Source organism: Sorex araneus, chromosome X (genome assembly GCF_027595985.1).
Source record: "Sorex araneus isolate mSorAra2 chromosome X, mSorAra2.pri, whole genome shotgun sequence".
In the NCBI taxonomy this organism is placed as follows: domain Eukaryota; kingdom Metazoa; phylum Chordata; class Mammalia; order Eulipotyphla; family Soricidae; genus Sorex; species Sorex araneus.
The window spans coordinates 263,438,077-263,463,382 of NC_073313.1; the positions used below are offsets into that span (position 1 = coordinate 263,438,077).

General features: G+C 42.6%; 1 protein-coding gene across 14 annotated transcripts in view; it reads right to left on the reverse strand.

Moving 5' to 3' along the window:
• TRIP12 (thyroid hormone receptor interactor 12) overlaps positions 1–25,306 on the reverse strand; it is a 144,132-nt gene that overhangs the window by 10,483 nt on the left and 108,343 nt on the right. For 9 of the 14 annotated variants that reach the window (XM_055120408.1, XM_055120415.1, XM_055120413.1 and 6 more), the window contains 14 exons: positions 24,387–24,594; positions 21,025–21,125; positions 20,641–20,815; positions 15,853–15,994; positions 14,974–15,165; positions 13,221–13,372; positions 10,950–11,122; positions 9,692–9,765; positions 9,412–9,611; positions 8,461–8,588; positions 6,959–7,110; positions 6,127–6,269; positions 4,207–4,363; positions 2,344–2,442 (listed from right to left, as the gene is read on the reverse strand). In XM_055120408.1, coding sequence (XP_054976383.1) covers positions 2,344–2,442; positions 4,207–4,363; positions 6,127–6,269; positions 6,959–7,110; positions 8,461–8,588; positions 9,412–9,611; positions 9,692–9,765; positions 10,950–11,122; positions 13,221–13,372; positions 14,974–15,165; positions 15,853–15,994; positions 20,641–20,815; positions 21,025–21,125; positions 24,387–24,594 — 2,096 coding nt within the window. The remainder of the gene's footprint in view (positions 1–2,343; positions 2,443–4,206; positions 4,364–6,126; positions 6,270–6,958; positions 7,111–8,460; positions 8,589–9,411; positions 9,612–9,691; positions 9,766–10,949; positions 11,123–13,220; positions 13,373–14,973; positions 15,166–15,852; positions 15,995–20,640; positions 20,816–21,024; positions 21,126–24,386; positions 24,595–25,306) is intronic. The other 5 variants (XM_055120410.1, XM_055120420.1, XM_055120416.1 and 2 more) reach the window with 1 other exon arrangement.

Below are 25,306 nucleotides of genomic sequence, written 5' to 3' on the forward strand. Positions count from 1 at the left end.
CAATTTAATATGTGCATTGCTGGGGAGTGGGAGGAGGGTCTCTCCTGGTGATTCTCAGTCAATATGGGTGGGGCCTGTGGTTCAAGGCCACAGGACTGGTGCTGCTCTGGCCCCTTAGGGGTGCATTTCATGATACCTGATGAGCCAGGTGGAGCCAGGGGGTCCACCATCAGGGTCAGCGGGATGCAACACAAATGCCTTAACCCTGTTCTCGCTCTAGTTTCTAACTCAGTTTATTTGGGGGGGGGGGTGGTGGAGTGGGGCAGAAAGGGCATGGGGTGCAATTTGGGGCCACACCTGGTGGTGCTCAGGGGATCACACTGGTTGAGGGGGACAGAACCCAGGTCGGGCATGTGCAAAGCAAGCACCTTACTCCCTGGATTTCTCCATCATCTGTAATATGGTAAGGCAGTATTAGTCAGTACAATGAAGGTCTGGAAACAAGTTCATGAGAGACTCAGAGCTCCAAAAGCTCTGAATTTTGTCTTAAAAAGTATTATCAAGAGACTCAACAATAAATGGGCACTTCAGATTAACTTTTAATATTTCTTAACCTTGCTATTGAATCCTGATGTATTTACTGAAGAGGGGAAAAAAAAAGGTTTGTATAAATAAAGACTGGTACACAACTATTTATAATAGGTTACTTTTGTGTCAAAGACAGGATACTAAAATACGAGTTAAGGAACATGGTAAATCTAAATGATGAAATTTACTATTTCATAAGAAAAAGGAGACAAATTGATATATGCAATGTCATAAATTTCAAACATTAAAAAAATCAAGTACATTACACTTTCAACAATACTTTTTTAAAAATACAGGGAAAGAAAACAATCTGTGGTTGGTAAAAGGTTTAAAGAAAATATTTGTGTGTGACATTAAGATTGTTCTTTGGGGCTAAAGTGATAGCAAAGCAGGGAGGGCATTTGCCTTGCACTCAGCTAACCTGGTTTTGATTCCCAGCATCCCATATGGTCCCCTGAGCACCGCAAGAAATTCCTGAGTGCAGAGCCAAGAGTAACGTCTGGGCATCGCTGGGTGTGACCCCATCCCCTCCCCACCCCCCAAAAAAGAAAAAAAACTGTTCTTTCCCCCTTTTTATTTTTTATTTATTTATTTTTTTAATGTACAGTTGTGGTTTATTTATTTATTTATTTTTTGCTTTTTGGGTCACACCCGGCAATGCACAGGGGTATTCCTGGCTCATGCACTCAGGAATTACCCCTGGCGGTGCTCAGGGGACCATATGGGATGCTGGGATTCGAACCTGGGTCGGCCCCGTGCAAGGCAAACACCCTACCCACTGTGCTATCGCTCCAGCCCCTCTTTCCCCCTTTTTAAATTCAACTTACAAGTCTCAGGAATCTGCATGTTATATACAAACTTTATTTCAGTAAATATGAATTCCCCCCAGTCCCTCTCCAAAAGCAGCTAAATAGTTGATCCTTTATCTAAACTTAAAAGTCTACAGAAACATTTGCCCATAGTATCAGGGAAAAAAATAATCTGATATAATTAATCTTATATAATTAAGGCAGAGTCTCTTGCCCCCGTGCCTGGTGCCTGGCTATTTTCACTGGGGCCCCCTTGGAGAGGGTGGGTTGAGTTTCCCTCCCTGCCCACCAAAGACCTCCGGAACCAGCCACAGCCATGCTTAAGGCCACTCTCCATACGTTCGGTCGAGCCTCACGCATGAAGAAACCAGCAGAGGAACCCAGGTATGCTGGACCTGGGGCTGAGATCTCCAAGCCTGCTTGGATCAGGACTGGGTCTCTTCCACCCAGATACCCCATTTTCCAGTAGCTAGGAGGTCACACCCAGAAACCGCCACCAACGACCAACATCCAGAGACTATAAAACCAAGCTCCTGGAAGTGCACGGCCGAGCGACATTTTATAGCCTAGTTCATGCTCTCGGAGAACCTGGCAAGCTACAGAGAGTTTCCTGCCTACGTGGGAGAGCCTCGCAAATTCCCCGTGGTGTATTCATATGCCAAAACCAGTAACAATGCTGGGTCTCATTCCCCTGATCCTGAAAGAGCCTCCAATGTGGCACCGTTTGGAAGGACGAGTAAAGAGAAGCTGCTAAAATCTCAGGGCTAGGACAAATGGAGACGTTACTGAGACCACTTGAGAAAATCGACGATCAACGGGATGATGATGATAATGATATAATTAAGCCTTGAAAAGTGAGAAGAAACTCAGAAAAATCCAGCCAAGAGAAAATAGAGCAAATCTTGAGTTTACTTGTCTTAGAATTTCACAGGACCAGAGATTTTAATGATGTTTTAGCAGGAGAATGAGGCAAGCTGAGAAGAAACCAACACGTTGAGACCCTCACCTCATTTTCATACTGGATTTCCAACATGGCCCGGGAGCTGCCGAGATCCTGCATCACTGACTCGGCCTGCTTCAGCAGTTCCTCTCTGTTCACAGTGCGCTAGGAGGAAACGGTGCAAGGTGAGAGATGTTAATGCTGACACTTTAACAGCACACACGGCATTTCCTCAAGTGTAAAACTGCTTGTTAAGAATGTATTTGTGGGGGACTAGAGTGATAGCACAGTGGGTAGGGCGTTTGCCTTGTATGTGGCTGACCTGGGTTTGGTTCCCAGCATCCCATATGATCCCTTGAGCACTGCTAGGAGTAATTCCTGAGTGCAAAGCCAGAAGTAACCCCTGCGCATCGCCAGGTATGATCCAAAAAGTGCAAAAAAGAAAAAGTAGTTGCATAAAAGCATACCTCAGAAAAAATTGAGAATTAGCTGCAATTCTACAAATATCAATACTATTCTGGTATACTCAGAATAAAGCTATGCATAAATATAAGAATTAATCTTGAGCCAAAGGGAAATTCAAAATCCTCAAGTTGACTCTTCGATACAGTACTGAAAATCTTTGCCACAGAAATTAGACATGAAAGAAATATTGAGAACATTCAGAAGGCATTTGTACTCCTATGTTCACTGCAGCACTATTCACAATAGCCCAAATCTGGAAGTAACCCAGTGTCCAAGAACAGATGACTGGATAAGGAAACTACAGGACATACACACGATACTACTTGGCTACAAGAAAGGATGAAATCATGTAATGTGCTGCTATGCAGAGTATCATGCTAAGTGTAGTCAGAAGGAGAGGGACAGGTAGAGAATAATTCCTCTCACACGTGGGATACTGGGGGAGTTGGGGGGGGGGGGAGAGAGACAACCCAACCTTTAAGTGGGTTGAATGCAGAGCAAGAGAAACTGAGAAGCTGGAAGGTTGCCATAAGGAGTGGAGGAGGAGGAGGAGGAAGCGTAAGGGGGAGACTGGATGAGGAAGGAGGGGACGCTGGTGTAGGGAAACAGACCCTGGGGTGGAGAACAGTGCTGGACTTTATTATGCATGAAACCCTATCATTAAGAGTAGAGTAAGCTGTGGTGCCTAAAATACATTTTTTAGAAAATAAGGAAATAAAAACTCAAGGTGGACTCAAGGTGGAGAAGAAGGGAATCGCTGCAACCTTTTGTCAACATCAGTTTAATTCAGGGCTGAAGTCCTGGGAGCTTTCAGCTAGCAGAAAACAGGGATGGGGGATGGAATATCTAGGTGCTGACCGGCAGGGATGCTACAGCACTACAATGTCTATGGATGAGGTTTATGAGGGTGAGAATAATCCTGCTAACTGTCCGAATTCTACCACATCATTAGGGAATCCTAATTATACAAAGAAAAACAGGACAGCAATGTATGTTTTTCTATTTGTTTGCTGTTAAGGGCTGAGGGATAAGAAATGCGCAAAGGTTTTATAAATTTTTTTCCTAACTAGAATTGATTCTGCTAAGGGAACGAAATAGAGTTGATTAACTCGACCCATTTCTTAAATGGGAGGCTTTATTTTGAGGTCCTAATTAAGAGGAAAAAAGATAGTATTTTCCTTTTGAATCAAGTTAAGGCAATGGAGGGGGAAAAAAAGCAAAGAAAAAGTTATTTCAGAAACTTGGAAAGACTCTAATTTGGAGGATCAAGCATAAATGTGCCAGTTCTAAACATTTAAGAAAACATGACTAAAACAGTTAAGATAAGCAGAGATGCTGATGACTAAACTGGTAACATGCTTTAGATGGACGACATTCTTATTTTCCCCAATTCTGGAAAACTCAGTTTGACTTATCTTCAAATACTGTGGGTCAGGTTAAAGGGTGGGGTCTGTATGTACTTACTTTTTTCCTATCCAATCTTGGAGCAACTCTGCTATCTTGAGAATCAGACTGGTTGATTTCTGGGTTGGTATCAAGTAATCTTTGCATTGCTCGATCCCGATCAAATGCAGTTACATAAAATAGCATTTGCCGGGTATCAAAAGGGAAGAAAAATGGGCTGTAAAGAGGTGAAAAAAATTGAAGTGAATCAGAAACCACTAAAAAATATTAGAAACAACTTTTACATGACACACACAAATAATTCTAACAAAGTAAGACAAGGCAAATCAGATTTCAAGAATTTACATACATTTTGGTATTAAATTTCTAACAGAGTAATGTACCGAGTAATCTTGCATTGTGAAATATATCAAACTCTATACTTGAAATCAAGTCGTTCAAAGGTATCTTTAATTGGGCCAGAGGGATAGTATACCCCCAACCCCCCTCACCACCCCCACGAGCACTGTCAGAAGTGATTCCTCAGTGCTGAGCTAGAAGTAACCCCTGAGCAATGCTGGGTGTGACCCCCCCCCAAAAAAAAAAGAGAGCGCAAAAAAGATTATCTTTAACCCAACATAACCAATAAAGACTCAAAGCTTAAAATGTTAGTGACACTGAGGCTGAAACAATAGTCCGCAGGTAGGGAGTCTGCCTTGCACTTGGCCAGCATATGCTCAATCTTCGGCATCCCATGTGGTCCCCAAAGCCCACTGGAGTAAGCTCTGAGCACAGATGTGGCAAAGTAAATAATAATAATTTAGTACCTCTAGCCTAACTCTGCCACATGTAACAGTGAGAGAGTATCTAGCTCAGGGGTTCCCTCTAAGCTTTGGCATCCTTAAGATATTCAAGCTACTAAAGGGAAATTGTTAATTTTCAAAGAACAAATTCTTTATTAACAAAGATGTTACCACCTCTTGATGTCTGATTTTGGCAATTCCTGACACAGAGCTGCCAAGAAATGTTTTATGATGCTCAAAATGTTCCAAGTTTGTTCTGTCCAACCTAGGCAGCCAGGTGAAGATTGGGGTAGTTTGACTAAAAATCTCAATTTCTCACTTAATTTTACTCAGATACAAGTGAATGGCAACTCTTGGCTAATGGTTACTACTGGCTAGTGTTGTTTTTAGGAATGCAGGTCTAGACCAGAGACTCCTAAGCTTATTTGGCCTACTATGCCCTTTAAGAACAAAAAGATCTCTCAGCAACCTCACTGGAAATCTACTTATACTAAGTGAACAAACAGAAAGTATTCCAACATCCTCCAATTTCACCAGAGGCTACTACTTTCCCCTGGATCACTGCTGTGCTCCCCAGGGGGTGGTTATCACCCACTTTGGGAAACACTCATACTCAAACATACTCAGATAATAAACCACCCAAACACACTCAAGATGATAATAAACCAAACATGCGTTTTAGATTCTAATTTACAACTTATTAGGACAAAAGATTTTCTCTAATGTCCTTGAGTGTACAATTTTACACTATAACTTGTCTAATCTGCTTGGAGAATAAAACTACACTCTTTGTTTTGAGGCCATTTCCAGTGATGTTCAGGGACTAATCCTGGTTCTGTGCTCAGGGGACAATGCAGTGCCAGAAACTGAACCCAGACTTCCCACATGCAAACCAGGCTCAGCTGGATGAATGATCTCTCTACCATTACAGTGACAACTTTTGAGCCACACCCAGCAAAGCCCCTTGCCTACTCCTTACTCCGAACAACCCAGGTCAGCTGCAAGCAAATTAAGTGCCTTACCTGTGCTATACTATCTCTCTGGCTCCTAAAAATACATTCCTGACCAAGCTGTGATTAATGTGACACCGTTACTAAAGTCCAAGAGGTACACTGTAGACTTTTTGTAACAAAACATAAAGATCAAGAAAACAGGTTAACACTCTGAAAGAGAACCAGAATCAAAATAATGGTCTTACCAGGTTTTTCCTAGTTCAGTAAGCCATGTTGGGATGTTTCCTGTCATGATTACTAAAGGATCTTGAAGCTGCCTATTTGCCTTTGCTGTCAACTTACTATTAATAAATTCATTAGTTGGAATAATCTCCTTACATACTGCATTCTGTGAAGGAAAAAAAAGTATAGAGTAAACATTAAATTCTATCGGCCATTTCTTTAACACTCCACCTGACAGTGGTAGTCCCTGAAATAGCTCGTGTTTCATGCATAATCAAATTCATCACTTCCCACAATATGCAAGCATCAGAGATAACATTCCACTTTCATCATTTTTTAAACTTAACACGCATCTTACAAAGATAAATGAACATTTGATGAAATGTACCCAAAGAAACTGATGTTCAATTTCCAGATTGTAGCTTAATTTAAACAAATTTGCAACACAGTATTTTTTTTTTCCTTTTTGGGTCACACCCAGCGATGCTCAGGGGTTCCTCCTGGCTATGCACTCAGGAATTACTCCTGGCGGTGCTCGGGGGAATCATACGGGATGCTGGGAATCGAACCCGGGTCAGCCGAGTGCAAGGCAAACGTTCTACCCACTGTGCTATTATTGCTCCAGCCCCAACAACACAGTATTTTAAAAGTGTGCCAAGAGAACTGGCCCATGTAGGCCACGGTAAAATGTGGGAGACAAATTCCCACTGCTGAGCACCTTATACTTCACTAGAGAAGCAGACTGAGGTGAACCCTTCTTCCTGTCTGATTCACCCTTATGCATCTTCTTAACAGAAAAGGAAAACATGTCACAAACACTACGTATCATGTGAAATCTAAGGAGACATTACTCACATCATACAAATAATACCAGTATCGACTGATAGCATGTAGAACTCTTAAGAGGAGAATCACATCTAATGACGGGTCTTCAAAAGTTATATTTTCAGGCGCCGTGGGTATAAGATAAACTTCTAAAGGATTTGACACTGATGGACATACTCCATCTAGAAGACAAAAGATCAAAGTAGTTTTGGTCCAAGTTAGAGGGGCTAAGGCAGTGGGCAGTGCCATCTTATCACATCGAAAAGAGAGCCGAGTAAAGATTTAGTGCTCGCATCCTATTACTAACGATGGCATGAGCCTTCCCCCACTGCTCTATCACATACAGACATAACCCAACTTACAAAAATTTTATGTTCCTGCTCACCTATTCCCAAGTTAAGAGGAGAAGTAAGATTCACTTGCATTTAGTCTTCACAACAATACAATGGCTAATAAAGGGCATTTGTCTTAAAAATCCTTAAATTTAAGGCAACTATCACAAAAATTTCACATACATAGATTAAAACAGCTATCAAGAGATTCTGAAGACCTCCAAGTGGGGCCAAAAAAAGCCCAAACTTAAAAAGCCATGTAATAGTGATTTAATACCCCAATTATAAATCAGATAATAGATTTGGTTATTCAGTCTAAACCTCAGCACAGGAGAAATAGATTTCTGTGTAGATTTCAATTAAAATCTACTATTTAAAAAAAATTTCATTATTAAAAATGAAACAAAATTGAGTAACTGAAAATTTTCCATTTACTTTACTGAGCAAGGAAATTAAAACCTCAACACTTGGGGCTAGAGTTCGAAGGGCTGAAGCGCATACTTGGCACACACGGGCTCTGGGTTCAATACTCAGCACAACGTGGCCTCCAGCACCACTGGGAAGGCCCAAAACAAACAAAAAATAACTGCTACTGCATGAAAAGGTAATTTTAACACCAAAAACAATCTCAAAATAAAGACCCTTTTGAAAACCTGGTCTCGGTTTATGGAAAAGAAGAATTCTGCTACAATGCCCTTATTTTGAAGGACTTGGGAAAATTTCATTAACTGATGTTTGGAAATCACAGCACTATCATCACACTAAAAATTAAAATGGACAAAGGAGTTATGAGTAAGAACATGAAACTACATGAAAATAACAAAACATCAACTGGGAGTCATTGTAGTTACCCAACAAGTTTTATTTCTCCCCTGTCAGGTTACACAACAATGGAGTGACACTGCCAGGGGGACAGACCTCCTGGTGACCACCTTCTTTAGTGAACATTCTCAATTGATGAGTGAAAACATGAGTTCTTTGAGGAAGGAAATGACTTTTTCACTCTTTGAAAATTAAAATTTGCAAATACTTCATTTCTTCTCTGGACATTAAGTCAAAGGTTTGCAATGAGAAGTTTTTATTAACGTCAATCCCTCTCCCCCCAAGTTTATATTCTGAATAGGCATCAATTACTACTCTAAATCCATTTAAACAGGAAGTCTGTTGCCCACAGCTGTTTCTCTTCAAAGACTGACTCACCATGCCAAAGCTCATCATGCTTTTTTGCATTTCTTGGGGAAGTTTTTGTTGGAGCTGTCTGGGCTCTTCCTCTTTTACCACCAACACAATCTTTATTACTTTCTTCATCCTCTCTCACAGGCTTGTACCTATCAAAAAGAAGTAGTTAATCAAAAGTAGAACTTTACCATCACAACTTCCTTAATGCCATGCAAGCCACAAGTACCAGAGCTACCGGAACCAACTGTGAGGTCTAGCTTCTCTTGCTATTAATCCAGAGTTAAAATCAACACCGGCACTTTTTCTGTAAGAGACCTTTGGTCCAGAAGGGGTCAGTGAAAAATTCTAAGGATTCTGGGAAAGTGGCTTGCTTTAAAGAAAATTAGTGAAACTAGGGAGTCAACTCAAGTGGTAAGGTATGGGCCTGGCAAGAGCCAAGTATCAACTTCAAACACGAGCGGGAGTGATTTCTATGGGGGGGAGTGGGAAATCATAAATATAATCTTTCTCAAATACAACAAGACGCTGATCAGTTGCACCTGAGAACTCAAGAGACACCAAATTTTGAATCACTAAAAAGGAACAAATTTTTGTCTCATTTAAAAACCTGATGTGAGGGTGGGGCTGGAGCGAGAGTCAGGCGGGTATGGCACTTGCCTTGCATGCAGCTGACCCAGAGTATGATCTCTGGCATCGTGTATGATTCCCTGAGTTCTGCCAGAAGAGACCCCTACCCCCTACGAATGATGAAAAACTGAAATGTTTAGGACAGGAAAAACAACTAAGATTACTACCCATGAATACGTATTTGAGAGGCTTAATTAGGGAGGAAAACGCACACACAGGCATGTGTACACACACCAGAGAAATTATGTGATGCAGCTTTTAGTAATAAAATGATTATGATGAATTTCAAAATACACAAAAAGTACTAAAACCCAAAAAGGCAAAGAAAGCCGTTTTCAGACTTGCCATATCGTATGTGTCTTTGTCCAAATACCAGCTCTTCCCAGAGGATTGCTCTCGTCATCCGTGGACTCCCGCTCATCCTCGGCCTGAATACTGAACTGCCGCACTGCCTGGTACACCGTCATGTTGTATGGGAGCAAATGTTCTCCGATGTAGAACTGAAGTCTGTGTCTTACGTTTCCGGAATTTAAGAACTGAGCAGCCTGAACGAAGCAAAACAAAACCCATTTAAACCTCTGCCCCTGAACCTTAGCCGCACAACGTGGCGGGAATAGTACCTTACCAGAGACTCATCTATTTCCTCATCAGAGCCGTCATCATCACTGTCTTCATCATCTTCTCTCACTCTTCCATACCCTAAAAGCACAAGAACACCACTGAGTTCCAAGCGACATTAGGCAGCAAAGTCAATTTAGCCCATACATACTACTGTAGCACGGTCGTTCCGTCGTTCATTGATTTGCTCGAGTGGGCACCACTAACATCTCTATCGTGAGACTTGTTACTGTTTCTGGCATATCGAATACGCCACGGGTAGTGAGCCAGGCTCTGCCGTGAGGGCGGGATACTCTCAGTAGCTTGCTGGGCTCTCTGAGAGGGACAGAGGAATTGAACCCGGGTCGACCGCGTGCAACACAAATGCCCTACCCACTGTGCTGAGATACATACTACACTACTGTCATCTTAGAAAAATTAGTACACTACATACTTTGATACAGAAAGCAGAAAAATTAGTCAATTTTTATAAAGTTAAAGTATTTTCGCACACTACACATAAAACTGATAAGAATACAAGTTCCTCCTGCTCTAACACACATGGTAATAAGCAAGTAAATAACGTTTAGATTTTTTAGTATTATTTCTCCCCAGGACTGGAGCGATAGCATAGCAGGTAGGGCATTTGCCTTGCACACGGCCCACTGGATTCGATTCCTCCATCCCTCTCGGAGAACCCGGCAAACTACTGAGAGTATCCTGCCCCCACGACAGAACCTGGCAAGCTACCTGTAGCGTATTCAATATGCCAAAAACAGTAACAATGTCTCACAATGGAGACGTTACTGGTGCCCGTTCGAGCAAATCGATGACCAATGGGACAACAGTTTCACAGTGCAGGAGGGGAAGATGAAGCGCCCAAAGGCAACTGAAATTGAGAAGTGATCTTCAGCAGGAAGCTGACCCCAGGAAGGGAGGGAGACCCTGGCCAGTGGTTGAGGGAAGCGGACCCTGGTGGAGGGCTCGGTGCCAGGATGTTCCCTCATAGCAGCTGTGTAAACCACAAAGCCTAAAATAAGCCAATAGATATGTATTACATTAATGAAATGTGTCGGGCGGGGGGGGGGGGGTGATGTGATGCAGGCAGGCACAGTGGAGGGAAGTGGACCCTGGTGAGGATATGCAACAAGTCTCACAATGGAGATCACAATGGAGATTTTACTGGTGCCCGCTTGAGCAAATCGATGAACAAGGGACGACAGTGCTATAGTGCGTTTCCCCCCAGATACATTAATGCACACACAAGGTACACGCATGGAAATTACCTCTAACTACAAGGTATCTCTCAATAGCTTGCACCAAAGCCAGAGGGTCGATCTTGACAGGTCCACCCTTCCACTGCTTCACATTCGCACAGTCTGGATGTCTTTGTAACTGGCATTTTAACTGATGCGTGTTAAAAAATTTTAAAGCCTGTGATCCTCTGTTGAGAGAAAAGCTCAAGATAATTTATGAAAAAAAGTTATTCTATTATTTTCAAAATCAACAAACATTAAACATAAGCAAATACAATCTACATTTATTAACACAAAGTAAAAAATTACTTACCAATTGTGTAAGAAAGCAATTCACATTTCTTATTAAGAGTATAAATAAAAAGGGATGTACACATATGTATATGTGTGTATCTCTCTCTCTCCAAGGAATACAAAAGCATTAATTAGAAAATATGCAACCAAATGTTTGTCGTAGAATTACATAGCCAATATGTGGAAACAATCTTCATTCTCTATTGTCAAATGAGTAGATAAAGTTCTCTCCCTCTCCCTCCCCCCCTTCACACACACACACACACACACACACACACACACACACACACACACACACACGCTAGCTAGCTATCTGAAAAGAAAAAATGATGCCACTTGCAACCACCATGGATGAATGTGGAAACAATCTTCATTCTCTATTGTCAAATGAGTGGATAAAGTTCTCTCCCTCTCCCTCCCCCCCCAACACACGAATGCTAGCTAGCTATCTGAAAAGAAAAAATGATGCCACTTGCAACCACCATGGATGAATGGACCTTAGGGTCTTCTTTACTGGGGGGCAGGGAGCTTTTTGGGTCACACTCAGCAATGCACAGGGGTTACTCCAGGCTCTGCGCTCCTGGTGGTGCTGGGGGAGCCATATGGGATGCCGGGGATCGAACCTGGCCTCTCGAGCAAGGGAAATGCCTTACCCACTGTGCTATGGCTCTGGCCCCACTCAGTGCATTTAGTCAAGTGAAATAAGTCAGAGAAAAGCACCATTATACTTCCCTCATATTTAGAATATGAGGAAAGCAATTAACAAAGCTCTGAAAGCGAACAGGCTGATGGTTAATACTGAGAATATCAGAAAGCTTGAGAACACGGAGAGCTACAATCAGTTAAAAGGTCATCTGTGTGGTGATGGATGGATGGAAACCAGACTTCAGGTGGCGATCAAGAAAGAATGTAGAGAGCTGTTGAATTACAATGCTGTGCACTTGAAAACTACATTATATACCAAGGTGTCTTAATGAAACTGTTTAAGACTATAGTGTATGTATAAGCGCATATGAAAACCTGAAACCAATGTTTTGATATCTATCCTTCCGACAAACCCTTTGCGCAGAAATACCTCATCACCAAGATTTAATTATCTGCAGTAAAATTTCCTCAACCATGAGCCTCCTGCATCTATCATCTTTCAATCTTGTTTCTTAAAATTAAAAAAACCTCAATTTTTTCAAAGATTTTAGCTGCAAAAGTACTTCTTAAAAACCTTAAAAATAAATTATCTATTGCTTTGAAACAAAGCAATTTAATAGCGACATCAGCCTAAACCTGAAGACGTTTAATTACTCATTTCTTGAGAGTAAGATATAATCTGAAAAGCAGTTACAGATTACATAAAGCATGCAAGTAAGTCTGTGAGAGAATAGCCCATTACATTTGACATATACTTAAGGAAACATACTTATTTCATATAGTTTGGATAAAGACCCACTGTTTTCTCAAGCAAAATTAAAAATGTCCTTTTACAATCCTACTCTGCAATAATCACTTCATCTAAATTTCAAATGCTTCTACAATGTCAAACTGGCTCTTTCCTTTAATTTTAAATAATTCTTACTTAGAAATACTGGGGAGCAGACACAAGGCCTCACACGTGCAGGAAAAGCTTTAATACTGAGCTCCACCCCCCAGCTCCAAATTGTATACTTTAAAACCAAACCAGTTTGGTTATATTCCAGGCTTCTATTCCTAACATTCCAAGGAACCCTATAACGTTCAACAAAATCTACCATTAAGTTTTGTACTGCATTCTGTAGCACTGGGTCCCCAAAATTCTTCAAAGTATATTCAAAGAAAAGTAATTAACAGGGATGTATTTTTGTTAAACATCATAGTTAAAGTACATAATGCAAGTGGAATCTGATTTACTCTATAATTTCTTTACAGTAAATACATTTAAGCAAGCCACAAAGTTACCATTTGCCACTTTACCTCAACAAAATTAAGTACAAACTCCAATGAATGGTAAGGCCATACCTAGGCAGTGATCCTTACCTGCCTCCTGTCCCATTTCCACTGGGGAAGTCATGTACTTTGACAGGAAACTGTTCCATTTGGCTGAGGCAGTTGTTCATCTTGTGAACTAATGCCAACAAAGGTGCGTTACCCATTGGTTCTACTCTTCCAATGGGCTCTTCTCCAGGAAGCTAGTTATATAAATGACAAAAAGAAAAAAAAAGTGAGCAACAACTTCGGAAAACACTTCACACCTTTACTTTTTTTACACAACTACTTGGAACAATGTTTCTAAACCACGATATGTAATTTTCATAAATCCCAGAGCTTGGAAAGATAACACGACTGACGGTCAAACCTTAAGACCTGAGTATTTTTGGTCCGTCTTTCACTCTCTGAAAGCTCTATTTGGTAGATATAGCCATGTTTTGCTGCAAAAATATGTGATGTGAGTATAATGCTACTGAGAACAACCTTAAGAGTATTAGGTCATTTATGCGGTATTATATGATAATGTACCATAGAAACTGCAACCTTCATCCAGCCCAAGGAGTTCCAGTAAGAAATTATAACCTGTACACAATCCTAAACATGAAATAAAATTATAATCAATGTTGTTACACTTCTAATGAGTCGCCGGCTCTAGGGAAAAGCGTTCAGTTAGAATAAGCAGTGCTCAAATGCCTGCGAATGACGAGAAGGCAAGGAGGAGTTTTACAAATACAGGAGAGCTATCCTTAGCCTGATTACACAAATGATTTGGAAACTTCCCTAGGGATGCGTCCTCTTAAGCAGTGGTAAACAAGAATATCATGTTAAAAATATACTCAAAAGCAGACAGTAACTATTTTACTCTCAACCTACTGAAGATGGTTATCCACATTGTAAGTGGTAATTTAGCAGCCCACGAAAGGGATGTTGGCATTGTTTTATGAAGAAATCAGAAACACGTCTTTCTTATGCCGTTGTACTCAATTTTATTTTCTAAGAAATATAGTGCAGAGAATTTGGTGTATAGAGAATGAAATCTATTTACTAATGAGACTTGTCTTGCAAGAAAAAATAGGGAAGGTGGTGGGAGAGTGATAGGATAGCAGGTAAGGTGTTCTGTCTTCCACATGCCAGACCTGGATTCGATCCCCGGCATCCCATATGGTGCACTGAGCATCACCAGAGTAATTCCTGAATGCAAAATCTTAAACATCGCCAGGTGTGGCCCCCAAACCAAAGACTAAATACATGAGCCAAGGAAACTGTGGCATGGGCTTCTGTTTTGCGGGAGCCACACCTACTCAGTGCTCAGGACTCACGCTTGCCTTTGTCCTCAGGGATCATTCCTGCAATGGTCAGGGTTCCAGGATTCCAGGAATTGAACCCAAGGGATCCGCCTGAAGCACCTTAATCCCTGCACTATTTCTCTGGCTTGGCATGTGCTTTAATTATTTTACTTGTTTTGGCTTTTTGGGTCACACCCGACATTGCTCAGGGATTACTCCTGGTGGTACTCAGGGGGCATATAGGATGCTGAGGAGTGAACCAGGGTCAGCCATGTGAAAGTCAAATGCCCATGTGCAAGAGCAAATACGACCGTTCTGGCTCCAAATTATTTTACTACTTAAACGTAATATTTACTACACAGAAGACAAAACAATTGAGCTAAAAGTACGCAAGTTAAAAGCTTTACCCTTAGCATCCTGATCAATGTTTATTAGAAACTGCCACTAGGATCAAAATATTAACAAAGCTGAACAATAAATTTTATAAGATACAGAAGGAATTTTAGATTACTTACTGGAGAAGAAAAAAATACATGAAGAAATCTTTTTAATCTGATCTCTCTGCTCACAGCATCCTTTTCACTTTTAGATGTCAAATAAAGTAACAGCTGCTTCACAAATCCACTATGCTGTATTTCAAATGATGAAACATCTGACTCTGAGACTATGCTACGGATTTCTACAAGGCACTCAGCTCCACCATCCACCTGGAAGAATAACAAAACAATCTTTCTATATTATCTGAGCGATTCCAATGCACCCTCCACATTCCTGATGCTTTTTTAAAGGGAGTGCATTCGTGCAGATCTTATCTTTACAAAGCATGATCTTACACATACACATAAACACCCAATATCCGTATTAATAGAAAATAGAAAAATAAAATACAAGAGGAATTAGGAAAATACCAGAATACAAACAAGAATACATGGCATTACATAAATTCAAAGTCTAAACAAATAAATTTCTTGAAAACATACTACTAAAATTACTCAAAGCACATCAAATACGAAAAGACTAAGAATCAGGTGAAATATAAAATGCTTAAATTAAGCTTGTAGCCACAAAGATCATGAGGGAAGAGAGCCCCATCAACAGTAAAGACTAAGATAACATAAAACTTGCTTGAGGGACATTTATAAGATTTTGCTACCAAGGAACATGAGAAAATGAAAAATCAAAGATGAAATTCCTTGTATTTTTAATAAAATAATGAACCACTCAAGCCCAGGGACAAATTAAGACATGTCAGTACTAATGGTAATGTTCTGATCAAAACGACAATCTCTACAGAACAGTTCCATCTGGAAGGTGAGCGTTGGCGAGGGTCCACAGAGCACGATGGACGATGTGCGCCCAGATGGGATGAGACACGCAGGATGCAGACACGGTACCTGGAGGTTGAGTTGTTCAGTTGCAGCACAAAGTCTCTGAAGAACATTCAGTGCAGGGTTACTTCCATCCATATTCTCTGAACTGAAGTAACGCTCTACAAATTTATGCGCCTGCTCCTTAATCCAACCTTTAATTTTTTCCCTGAAACAAGGAAACAGGAGACATTAAAAATCTGTGTGTAGAGGTTGGGCAGCCCCCCACAGAACTCCACCACAGCAAGACATCCAGCCCTCCCACTCCTGAACGCTGCACACCACCACCCCACCACCCCTGGCAGATCATTGCCTGGTCAACGACTCTGTGGCCTTTCTAGACCTGTGTGTGTGTATGTATGTCTGTCTGTCTACAGGGGAGAGGACGGGGTGGATCCCCTCCCTTCTGGTAGCCCTCACACCATAGCAAGGCAGCCAGCTCTCCAGACTCCGCACATCACCACACCATCCCAGTAGGAGCACAGCAAGCCTGATGGGGCATATGTGGAGAAGCCCACCAAGCTCCGTGAGCGGAAACACCACAGCGGGGGGCTCAACAGCACCAACTAGCTCAATAAATCCTCAATGACTTTAGTTGACACCTGTGAGGACATTTAATGAGACCAAAGAAACAATAGCACAGATAGTCAGCAGAGCAGAGGCACAGTAGAAAGAGTAAGCGCTGCAAGGAGACAACTCTAAGCAGAAGCGAAGTGTGGCAGATGATTTAAAACACTCAATAGTTCTGAATAGCAGATTAACAGCAGTTGAGCAAGATCAAGGAGCTCCAAGATGAGATGAAGGAAACTGCTAGAAAACAACAGGAGGTGGGAAACAGCCTACTAGAAGTAGGAGATGAGCTCACGGAAAAGTATCAGAATCATCAGAGAACCTACAGAACAGGAGGGCAAATTAGAGGAAAGGACATTATTTAAGGAAATGAGACAGGAATTTCCTAGACTTGAGGGGCTGGAGTGATAGCACAGTGGTTGGGCTTTCGCCTTTCACGCGGCCAACCCGAGTTCAATTCCTCTGTCCCTCTCGGAGAGCCCGGCAAGCTACTGAGAGTATGGAGCCTGCACGGCAGAGCCTGGCAAGCTACCCGTGCGTATTGGATATGCCAAAAACAGTAACAGTAAGTCTCTCAATGAGAGATGTTACTGGTGTCCGCTCGAACAAATCAATGAGCAATGGGATGACAGTGACAGGATTACAGACACCAAGATCTAAGAGGCCGGAAGGGTTCCAGAAAAAAACAGACCCAACTAGAAAACTCCAAGACTCACAATGAAAATCTCTGCAGACACAGAATACTGAGAGCAGCAAGATCAACAAAGCAACTCATATACAAACGAGACCCCAAAGAGAATGCAGGGACATGGCACAAAAACTCAACCCCCAAGAACACTCTATCCGGCTAGATTATCACTCAGATCTGAAGGAACGTTACAGGGCCACAGTTGAAAGAATTCACAGCCTGGAAACCAGTTTTACAAGAATCATTAAAAGAGCTTCTGTAAAGCACAGGAGTAACTTCTCAGCACCTGGCACTGAGTATGGCATTCACTCATTGTAATTATGGTGCCCTACACTAGATTAAGGCAGGTATGTTGACTCCCAGATTGCCAAGATTTTCAGTAAGGGGTTGACGTCTCAGACTGAATGTGCATCAGTCTTTTCAATATTCCTTTTCTCAGCATGAAACACTGTACTTTCATAGGCCTATTCAGATTTTCCTCTTTAAATTTTCTTTCTTTTCGGGGGGAGGGGGGCACACTTGACTATACTCTGGGCTTGGGGATCACTCCTGGCTATGCACTGGGGGACCATATGGGGTGCTGGGGATCAAACCTGGTTTGGCTGCATGCAAGGACAGCACCTTCCCCTTTACGTTTTCTTAGTTCTTTTCACTCTTGATTAATTTATTTTGTACAAAATACAAGAACGTACAAAACACAATTATAAAGTAAGAGTTACAAAATAAAAGCTAATGCAATTATTTACATACTAGAGTTGAAAACTTGTTTATGTAAATAAGGGTAGGCAATCAATATTATTTAACTTTCTCTACTTATGTAGATAAAATATATAGCAACTCTTATAAATGGACTTTTATATTTTTCTGATAATTACATTGCCATTCCTCTGAATTTCCTCGGAGCAATACGAAATACATTTGATAAATTTGTCCTGTGCCTAAGGCAGCAGTTGGGGGAGGGGAGTGGGGGAGGAAAGGTCATCCTGGAAGTACTTCTGGTGGTGTTGGGACATTGAATGTCTCAAACAACTATTATGTACAGCTTTGTAAATCACAATGTTTTAATAAACATGAAATTGAAAACAAAATCTGTGTGTAGACAAGATTATAAAAGAATGCATGAAAGGAGAACTGAACAGCAGCAACTCCAACAGGTTATGCTGAAGAAAATCACCAGAAAAAACCACCACTGCCTCAGAGATGTTCCAGTTCAGAACCCTAAGTTCAGAGATTAAGAAGTACTGCCTATATGTGGGGTCAGGGAAAGCAAACGCTGAAAGAGAAAAGGAATCAGAACGTTGGTACTGGAAGTGAAATACCAACCCACGTGGAACTTCCAACTAAAATAAAAAAATTAATTGAATTGCCAGGAGAGACACAGTTACAAAGCTGTTTATCATCAGGTTTCAGTCAGACAAATGAACTTCAAGTTCATACTGGCGCTTCTAGAGTCTGAAAGGCCTGGGTGGGCACTGCCATTTCCAAGGTGGACCTCTCCAACAGGACGCAGTCTGCTCTACCCTCTCGGGGCCACTGGGCCTCACCCCACCGTTTCTGAGCTGTTTATTGACAGGCTTGCACTCCAGCCAGAACCAAAGGAAGTTTGCCCAGCGTGTGCCAGACGGCACACCTTCGGCGGAGGACACCATGCCCAGAGGCCCCACGGTAGTGCGCTCTGCCCGCACTCACTGTGTGGGGAGCCAGGAACTGGCACAAGCCACCAGGCAGTGCACGGTGACTCCCGGGTCAGAGGGAGGGGACAGCTGCTCTCTGAGGTTCAACTGGAAGCAGTCAGAGGTCAGCTCTACCCATCAAGGCCAGTGAGCAGAAGTCATCTGCAACCTGGCACGGACACCTGCAAAAACTCCCCAGGGGCTCTGGAGAGAGAGCAGCTTCCTAGGCAACTGTGACTGGGTTCGCAGGCCCATGGCCGCCGAGCTGGCCGGACTGATGCCCCATCCACTGCTGGACACCAGCAAACTGAAGCCCAGGCCAGCTAACGTGGGACTTTAACGGCTTTAGTAAATGCGCCCATGAACACAAATCTGTCGTCAGATAGATGCACAAAACTGAATAAAAGAACCTCCAAGAATCCTCTAGCCTGTAAAGTGAAGGAAACAACCATCTCAGACAAGCACAATCAACACATCTGTTGTACCAAAGGCAATGGTGGGAGGGCTACTGAATGGTCTCCCAACAAAAGGCAAAAAGTAACAACAACTAACATCTCAGGAAACTAGCAAAGTCGTTCGTATCAGACTCTCAGATTACTAGCCTTGGACTTACAGAAACCTTCAGACTGATGGACAGCTAATATATGACGAAGGAGCGTTAGGAAAGACTTTCAGCAAATGGTGCTGGGAGAACGGGATAATCACATGGGAAATAATTAGGCTGGGTTTGTATCTCACAATACCCACAAAAGTTAAGGTGGACTAAAGCCCTTAAGCTTAGACTATAATCTATAAAATATGCAGAAAAACACAAGAGAACACTCCAGGATGTGGAACTCAGGAATGTCTTCAGTGACAACTCCACTGGCAGAGACAACACATTGGGAACACACCAAACTGAAAAGTTGTGGCGGGCATGGGTTGGCCAAAATCAAAAGATAACCTACTAAATAGGAGAAAATATGGTAGATCATATATTAAACAATACATTAAGCTCTTATAAACCTCAATAAAACAATTACTCCACCCAATAATGGGGAGAACAGTTAGGTATGCAGTTTCTACGGAAGATATTTAAAAAAGAACTGAGCTTTAGAATCTAAAGATTCCACTTTGTTGTTCCTGGTCTGCGCTAGGGGCCATGTGGCGCGTCAGGGACCGCATGGCAAGCCCCTCAGCCACTGTGCGATTGCTCTGGCCCATGGTTCCACTCCCAAGAATAGAACTTTCTCCCTCTCCCTCCCCCTCCTCACTCCTGCTCCCCATACTCCCTCTCTTCCTCCCGCCCATCCTCCCCACCCCCTCTCAAATCCAGGGCAGAAGAAGGAGATCAAAGGGCGACTGTGCCTTCCTGGCATGGCCAAGCCTGAGTTCGAGCACTGACGGTACCCCAGGACCAAAGGGAGCAACTAATAACCCACCTAGCAGTGCTGGGGGTAGCCCAGAATCTAAAAATAACCGTTTGAGATTCGTAGAAACCTTAGCAGAGAAACAGCACGGTGAGTGTGCGCCCTACTCTAATAAGTGAGCTGGGGCGGCATCACACGACAGAACAAATACGGCAGCCGTCTCGCACCCAGAGTAAAGCCAGGTGCCGTGCCATGCGGCACACAACTTATGTCTGAACAGAACAAAACCCCAAACTGAGTTGGGGCCGGGATGTGGCGCAGCAGCAGAGGCCTAGAGGGCCATCCTGGCACTGCAGTCACCAAGCCCGAGAGTCAGGAAAAGCCAGGAGAAAGGTTTGAGAAGAAGAACCGTCTCCCCTTGAGCTCTGAAGGTCCCTCCTGAGCATCAATTCACGCTCGCTCAGAGGTTTCCGCTCGAGGCACACATGGACTGACTAAATCATGTCTTGACTCTGAGAGTAACAGCCCACGTTACCTATTATTGGATATGGTGTCCTTCGAGGCAGCCCGGGCAAGACCACTCACTCCTGCAGTTCGCGCTGGTTCAATGTTGTTGCTGTTGGACTGTGCACTTAATCTTCCCCATGTTTTTGGATTCAAGCTCGCCAGAAAAGAAGATTTCGGAGACTGAGTAGTAGTGGGGCTCTTAGCTAGGAAGACAGAGTAACAAGTTAAATCACTTTAATGTAACTGATAAAGCAACTGAACCGTCAAGATTCACATCTCTGATGAGTTTGCCAAAGATCTGAAACCACACACGGACTTCAGGTGTCTTCCAAAGCTATTGACAGCTTTCATCAGGTGCACACCTGGGACTACTGTCACCTGCCCCGGAACCCCCCCATGGTTTCTTCATTACCTTGATTGTCTACTTTGTCATCATCTCTTGGAGGTGAATACTTTGGCCTTCTTGGCCCCCGTTTTGGCAGTCGTTTTCTCTTTAGAACATCACTTAATCGACTATCACAAGGAAAAACATGGGTAAGTTTAGCCATCACCACAATCTCATTATTCATTGAAATACAAACAGAAGTGGCAGAAACAGTAAAAAAAGCTGCTGAGGGCTGGAGAGACAGGACAGTGGCTAATGGTTAAGGCGCTCACCGTGCCCACTGCCAACCCAGATGTGACCCCCAGCACCACTTAAGGTCCCTTCCAAGCCCTGGCAGCACTCAGAAGCTGAGATGGGTGTGGTTCAAAAAACCAAAACTCCTCCCAACACTGCCGAAACAGGGTCTTTCAGTCAGGTAATGCCAACTATGTGCCTGTCACATTCTAGGTTTAGTCTCATGAAACTAATCCAGAAAGTAGCTGGTTTTCACTACTAAAAATAAAAACAAAATTAAAAAAAATTACTTTAACACATATATTATGAAAATATATTATAAAGAAATATACAGGGACTGAAGCAATAGTACAGGCGGACCAGGGGTCGATTCCCAGCATCCGATATGGTCCCAAGCACCGCCAGGAGTAATTCCTGTGCATTGCTGGGTGTGACCCAAAAAGCAAAAAAGAAAAAAATGAAGAAATACATTCACGAACTAGACAAATGTTATCTGACTAACATTATCTAATATTTTTTTCTCTAACTTAAAGGACAAGTAAAATATACATGCTACAGAGGCTGTTTAAATGCTTTCCATGGACTGAAGTGCATGCTTTGCAGATGTGAGACCATGTCTGGTTCCCTCCCATACACATGGTCTCTGAGCACCAGTGGGCGTGACCCCTAAACATTGAACCAGGAACCATGAGTAGACCCAGCTCACCACTACTGTGGCTTGGCCCCAAAACCCAAAATACAAACATAAAACCCATGATGTATATAGCATGCTCAAGGCTTTGTTATTTTCTTTTTCTTTTTTTTTTTTCCTTTGTGGGTCACACCTGGCAATGCACAGGGATTACTTCTGGCTCTGCACTCAGGAATACCCCCTGGCAGTACTCAGAGGACCATATGGGATGCTGGGAATCGAACCTGGGTTGGCTGTGTGCAAGGCAAACGCCCAGCCCCAAGGCTTTGTTATTTTCGCTGTATTTCAGATTACTTCTAGTTTTGTTAAGGTGAAAGATTTATAGATTAACAAAACAACATAGGATGGGTAAAACTTCTGATTTAAATACAACGGGAAGCACTTGAAGTTCCAGAATGGTACTGGTATTCTTTTTTTTTTTTTGCTTTTTGGGTCACACCCGGCAATGCACAGGGGTTACTCCTGGCTCTGCACTCAGGAATTATCCCTGGTGGTGCTCAGGGGACCATATGGGATGCTGGGAATTGAACCCGGGTCGGCCGCGTGCAAGGCAAACGCCCTACCCGCTGTACTATCGCTCCAGCCGCAGTACTGGTATTCTAATGAAAACATTTTAATGTGATTTAATTCACCCTGTTAAAAGATTGTATAATAATTATTTTTTTTACTAGAAACTGTATCAAGAAGGAGCAACTTAAAAATTCTGAAAATCTGAACTTTGTTCTGAAAGAAAGTTCTTTCTTCTTTCTTTAGAATTATTCCCGTTCTTTGAAGTGGCTCTACAGTACCACACTTGGGGCTTTGTCCTATGAATAGCTGTGATCCTTGTTCAAAACCCCAGAACCACATACGGTTCCCTAAGCACTGTTAGGTTTCACTTTTGAGCGGAGCGCCAGGAATCACCCTCGAGCACTGCAGGTATGGTCCAACCGCACCCCACTCTCAAGCACTGCATTCCCCCCACCCCCCGCTTTCCAGTTCACACCCGGTGGTGCACAAGGGTTACTCCTGTCTTTGCTCTCAGGAATTATTCCTGGCAGTGCTCTGGTGATCATATGGGATGATGGGAATTGAACCCAGGTCTGCCGCATGCAAAGCAAATGCCCTACCCGCTGTACTATCGCTCCAGCCCCAAGCACTGCATTTCTTTAAACATATCACTGTCTACTGAGCATGATTTACTGTCTCAGGCAGCATGCTGACACTATTCTGCAGTAACTTAATCTGCTGGGGCAGGTAAAGGCAATGACGTAGAAGGAAAGAGGAAGGTGCTGCTGATCTCCAGGTCCAGTGTCCTTTGAAGAGTCTCGTGACCTAGCACCATCTAAATTCAACAGCTTCCTAAGATGGCAGCCGCCGTGCAAGAGGTCTTACATCACAAATCCCCAAACCTCTATAATCCATATTTAATAGAGTGGGGACCAGCCACCAGATGGCACCAAAAGCAGCAGGGAATCTCAACTAGTTTACAGGAAAAATGCTACCTTGCAGCATTACGAGATTAAATTTTGATCCTATTATTACGTATTACCATGTTTTATCAAGATTAACTTTTTAGCTGACGGAGTTAAAAGTACTCTAAGCATTTTTCTGAATTCAGAACTGAGTTTGATATTCACTGCTTACCACTAAGCAAAATACTTTTATTGCCTGGTTTTGGGGCCATGCCTGGTGGTGCTTGGTGGCTATACACAACAGTGCGGGGAAGGAACAGGGGCACCCCACCCAAGGCTTGTGCCCCAGCCCCCTGTGCCATTTCCCCAGATGTAAAACACTTTCTAGTGCCAAAGAAGCACTTTTTATGGGGCTTTAACAGAACAATGTACTACGGTCTGGAATATTCTTTAGAAGGACACATAAGCAGGAATTAAAAACAGAGGGAAGCAAAGAAATGTGCTAGAATTAGGAATTCCCATTTTCACTGGTTCCCACTTCCCCCCAAAATGTCTTTTGGACCTGAAGGCAGAACAATGATGAATTTAGCCGAGATTGTTTCACAAAAGCATGTCCCATTTAGAAAAGGTACATCTTTCTTTTTGCTTTTTCTCACCAAAAATATACAAATGAAGGTTCCCATACTCCGTTAAGAAAACCTTCCATTTTCTCCTTTGCGTTTTTACTATAGTACTATTTAGGTATCTCAAAACTGTTATGCAACAATATAGCAAACAACAGTAAGATTACAGTACAAGAACCAGAACTCAAATCTATAGCTGCAGATAGTGGCTGGCAATGTGTTAGTCACTTAACACCTCTACGTTAGGTTTCCTGTGTGTCTGTCAACTGAAGTAACTACCATGGATCGCACTTGTGGCTCCTTAGCAGGACTTAAAACAGATTTCCAATAAATGTCTGGCTTTCTTCCCATTCATACATAGACACTCGAATAACCCACCACTAATTCCCTAAGCTGAAGGCCAAGATCAAAGCAAATCCCAGTGGTTTCTGAAGCCCACTCACTTACCCTTGAGGGCTCAGATCTAAAGAATCGTCTCTGCTGTGCTGTAAGCTGGGGGATCCCAAATCCGCTGCGGCGTTACTGGCAGCGGTGGCTGTCCCACTGCTGACAGAGGTCGTGGACCCCAAGGATCCTGACCCATTAGGACATGACTTTGGTGGACTCGTCAACAAAGACTCTGATTCTGCTAGGTGTTTCACTTGATGCATTACACCTTTAAAGTAAGATTTAAAATAATCCATTTTAATCAAATCACATCATTTTCACCATCCCAAAATCCCTAAGTGCTGACACTGATTTAGAGGACGCCAAAGTCCTTAAGTGTTAACACCGATTTAGAGGAAATGGCTAAAAAGTACCTGAAAAACAAAACAAAACAACATAGGTGCCCGCTCTTTCCACATTCCATTTGGAAAAGGAGTCGGTAAATTTAAAACTAAATGTGTATTATATGTCCTCTGGAGCGATAGCACAGCGGGTAGAGTGTTTGCTTTGCATGTGGCCGACCCGAGTTCGATTCCTCCATCCCTCTCGGAGACCCTGGCAAGCTACCGAAGAGTATCCCGCCCACACGGCAGAGCCTGGCAAGCTACCCGTGGCATATTTGATATGCCAAAAACAGTAACAAGTCTCACAATGGAGACGTTACTGGTGCCCGCTTGAGCAAATTGATGAGCAATGGGATAACAGTGATTATATGTCATCTATATTCAAAGGTAATATGCAATTTAAAAGGTCATTAAGTCAGGTCTTAATGTAAAGTCATCAAATAAAGACATACAAGATCAAGAAATCAACAGAAACACAGTACATACTAAGGCAGAGAAAGGCCAGCCACCCTCCCCAGCCGGCTTGTGGCTGAATCCTCAGCGCCACACTAGTGTCCCGAGCAAGTCCAGACAAGCCTGCCTCAGTAAGGCCCTGGG